Raw genomic sequence first — 4201 nt, 5'->3', positions numbered from 1 at the left:
GCTTACCCTTGTGGTACTTGGCGTTGTCCATGACAAACACCGCAGACCCCCATCCGAGTTCTTCGACTTCGTCCAGCAGTTTCTTGAACCAGTCGACAAAGTAGTCGTGGTTGAACATGGAGTGATAGTCCTCCACCTTCTTGCCATTCTTCTTGCCGCCAACAAAGATGTCCAGGCCCAACAGGTGCGACACGTCGGAACCATCGTCCAGTATTCCAGCAACGAAGCAGTACCGACGGCCCTTGTGCTTCGGCTTTGTCGTCGCGTCGTCCGTCGGGTCGTACAGACTGTCCGCGTGTCGACTGTAATGGTGGTGGATGAAACTCTCATCCAAGTAAACCACGGGTCGTCGGGGGGCATGCGTCACCGTCGGAACCATAAGGGCAACATACGCGTCCCTTGTCTCTTCATGCGACTTGGTCATGCGATAGCTGATGGTGCCCTTGCGCTTGCCGCGTTCGTATCCTTGTTGGGACAAAAACACTTGGACAGCACGGAGACACGCAGCATAGTCTTTTGGGCAACACGGATCGACCACGACTACTCCATTCTCCAAGAGGTGGGCCAAGACGTCCTTCCCAACTGTACGTGTACGCGTCACGGACCGATCTCGTATGAACGACCGCACCGTGGCACGCACAGCGTGAGTGTTTGGTACTCTGGCCTTGTGGTACTTGGTGTTCGATGGGGGGTCGACAACAGACAGGTCTCCGGTAGCTAACCACTCAGCAAGGACTGCTTTGACTGTCTTGGGAGATCGGCCCAGCAGACGAGCAATGGCAACCGAGACGTTCGTCACATGCTCTTTACGGAGAGCGGATTGAAGCCAAAGGATGTCCATCTTCTCGTCGTACGTCAGGCTACGCCTGCGGCGTAGCCTAAGAAAGGCTTGGATGCGATCGACGGTATCGGCATCCATTTGTACTGTGACAAAATCCGTTTTCCCGCTGTAAGTTCGTCAATTTTTGTTCTGTGGTCCTGAAAATTGTGGGAATCGATAGAACCAATCAGTGCCGTCATTTTGGTACCAATTGGGTTGAAATTGGGGCACAATTGACAAAGATAGATCAAAACGAGTGAAATAATGTGTTATTCGTACCGCTATTTTGACACAGCCATCATAAAGTTACAAAAGGTTTGTCCTCGCGGTGAGATTTAAATAAATTTCATGCCTCCCAAGTCTTTATACATATTTGTTGTCACAAGTTATATTTCGTCGTGGGTCAATTTTGTATTGAACGATGTACTCTTTCCATTGTATTGTGCAATTTATTGGGTCTCCGAGGCCGTACTGTTCGCAATCGAATTCAGGAAGTTCAGACGAAACAGATACACCAAAAATCGTCGAAATTGGCCGAGTCGAACACTAAAAACCTCTTCTGGTCCCCTCCATGACCTCGCGGACTGTCAATCGCATACTTCTAGAGAATTCGTTTTAACCATGTATGTAGCGTGGGGGGATGCTGTGGAGTGGGATTATTGTGGAGAGTACCGAAGGGCCGTGCAGGGTGTAAACTATGCATGGGTTGCACATTGCAGCAATTATAACGATCAACACTACGAGGAAGTCATAATGACATGAGAGGCCACTGTAGACTTCTACATGTGGATACCCCACGACTCACAGTTAAGTCCAAACTTTTACTGGTAGTGCCTGCTGCATATCCCGTCGTTGAGCCCATTCACTCAAGGTACAGCGCACAGACGTAAAGACATAATCAAATATTGCATGACGCATTGTGAGTGAACTCAAATTCATGAAAGGTTCAGGTTTCTATTCTCCACTACTGTACAGTACAACCACAATGGCCTAAGATAGCTCACGTTCATGGCGGATTACTAAAGTGCTGTGTGTGACGCTGCCATCACAAATGAGCACAATGACCGGTACATAGCAACTGCTGCTATCATAGCTAAGATTGATCTTGACAAGGGTATACCCAATGCAAGGGAACTACAGCAGTCAGGCATGGAGGCAGCGAGCCCACCATCGTGCTTCAGCCTTGTCGAGTGTCCAAGTACAATGCCCTCTGATTGGTTACATAAATTTTATTTATAGCCAATCATAAGTTACAAAGACTTCATTGTTGAATTTGCAGTCTCAGGCCCACAAGCACCGGCCACCACTTGCAGAGAAGGGCTCCTACCCTCGCAGCCTTCATCTGATGTTGTAAAACATAATGCATTCTATCTACTACGTAGGATATAGCTACGCTACACCAGATTTCGTGCCAAAACAGCGCAATAAGACCAGAACGATCACATTGATTTGAAGCTGCGTCGGTCTGTGGCGTACGATTAATTTCGGCCTACGCCACAAGCCGACAAATTTTGCCGAGGGCGACTGGTGGCTTGAAGTACACTGTGCACGATTGAATTGTGGCCACCAGGCTTCAATTGCAACACCTTGTGGCGGAGTCGTTGTACTCATTCGCTGGGTGCTGTTGAATGCAGCAGGACTATGCCGCCAGCTATTACCATCGTCAACAAACTCACCGACAATAGATTGACATTTGACACCCGTACTGCATTCCTGAGGCCCTCGTCGAACGTCAAGTACATGCCAAACTTGTCCATTGTTGATTCAAATACGGACGCATTCGAGATTTGAGCAATACTGAGAACAAGGTGCTCGAACGGCACCTCCTCCGATGCTACCCATCGCTTGAATGCGTTCAGGGCATTGGCCCTCGCGCTGGCGGTCTTTGCAGGTATCAAGTTGCGCAAGCTCATGGCGCGGCCGAAGATGCAGTTTTGAGTGGGTCACATTGTGGTTTACTAATTAGGAATGCCTAAACTACATTCGAGTCCTACTTGTCGGAAGAACACTAAATATTCCACGATATATCCTTCAATAGAGGTTTTGTATGCTTCTCACAATAATGTTTCCTTCATTCCGACTCAATTCGTCGGAACCAGTCGGAATCCGTTCTCCAAATTTGACTACATTCTATTGGTGGATATGGTGTTACTGATTGAGTTTAAACAACATCTATTCGCTGAAAATCAAAATCTCGAAGTACTATTGGCTTAAATTGGTCCATACAAACACTAAGTGAGGTCGGAATTTGTTCATCGGTAGGGAGATGACGTAAAAATTGAAAGGAAAGTAAAAGCAAGGAAGATAACGTTTTTTCCCTATCCGTAGACTAGATGGAGCCAAATTCGTGGACTTCGTGGATGATCATCGAGGTCATGATATACTGATCTCCCCCCTTAAACGAAACGGGGCAAATTATGCAATTTACACAGTATATTAACTCTTACAGGTTATTATCTCGCTGTCTGGACCAACTATTTATGCAGTCATTTAGGCGCTGGACGACTCCGAGTCAGAGGTGAGTATTCCAGTGCGTCTCCAGCAGTTTCTCACAGTCGATTGCTCTATAGACCGCCAGGAATCCTGAGCCCAGCCCATCGCCTCAACGAGAGGGACTTCGTACAGGCGGTCTTGTCGGCCAGACATGACAGCGTCGATTTGGTCAAGTGCGTTTTGCAACTGCCGCTGCTTCACTTTGGCCTTGAAGGATGCTATGATCCCAGCATCCTGTGGTTGGAGGTAAGCCGTCGTGTTCGGTGGCAGCATACGAATACTGACGTTTGTTAGCTGCGTGTCGGCATTGACTTGGTGAGGTGGCGCATTGTCGACAAGCATCAGAATTCTTCTCCCTTGTTCCACCATTTTCGTGTTCATGGCATCGAGGTACGAGTTGAAAATGCCCCCATTCATCCAGGCTTTCTTACTCGAATGGTAGTCGAATCCAAGTTCAGCTCCAGTCTGACCACCAAAACATCTTGGTCTCATGGCGCTGCCGATGAAGAGCGGGTCCACCATGTGGCTGCCGTCCGCGTTCGAGGTAAGTGCAAGCGTGATTCTCTTCTTTGACTTTTTCGTACCGGGTACACGGTTTCGTGTAATCGAGCGATGTGGTGACAAGCAGTAGAAAAACGACGTCTCATCCATGTTGTAGATGTCGGCGGGCTCGTATCCAGTCGTGATGGTCTGCATTTCGGCACGCCCTGCTTCCACTGTCTCTGGTGGCGTCGATCCAGCTTCGCCGTGTTGCAGCTTGCTGGTAAGCCCATGTTTTTGCTGAAACTTGTACAGCCAACCCTTTGAAAACGAGTGACGTTGATCGGCAGGAACTTCCATGGTCGCACAAAAAGTGAGCGCCTGCTTACGGATGAGCTCACCGGTGAG

General features: G+C 48.5%; 2 protein-coding genes across 2 annotated transcripts in view; both read right to left on the bottom strand.

Annotated features, from left to right (window-relative positions):
• The window catches only part of H257_14791 (hypothetical protein), a gene marked incomplete at both ends in the record, with an annotated part of 5358 nt that extends 4439 nt beyond the window's left edge, over nucleotides 1–919 (bottom strand). Inside the window, one exon of the mRNA XM_009842677.1 lies at nucleotides 7–919. Within this exon, the coding sequence (XP_009840979.1) occupies nucleotides 7–919 (913 nt within the window). The remainder of the gene's footprint in view (nucleotides 1–6) is intronic.
• Nucleotides 920–2459: 1540 nt separating this feature from the next.
• H257_14790 (hypothetical protein) lies at nucleotides 2460–2733 on the bottom strand (the record flags this gene model as incomplete). Its single annotated transcript, XM_009842676.1, has 2 exons — nucleotides 2460–2471; nucleotides 2527–2733. 2 exons carry the CDS (start codon nucleotides 2731–2733, stop codon nucleotides 2460–2462), a joined length of 219 nt encoding a protein of 72 aa, XP_009840978.1.
• Between the last annotated feature and the right edge of the window lie 1468 nt (nucleotides 2734–4201).

The sequence above is a fragment of the Aphanomyces astaci genome (genome assembly GCF_000520075.1).
Source record: "Aphanomyces astaci strain APO3 unplaced genomic scaffold supercont1.62, whole genome shotgun sequence".
Taxonomy (NCBI): Eukaryota; Oomycota; class Saprolegniomycetes; order Saprolegniales; family Verrucalvaceae; genus Aphanomyces; species Aphanomyces astaci.
Note: the sequence above shows the minus strand (reverse complement) of the source record. Positions and strands in the feature narration are given on the sequence as shown.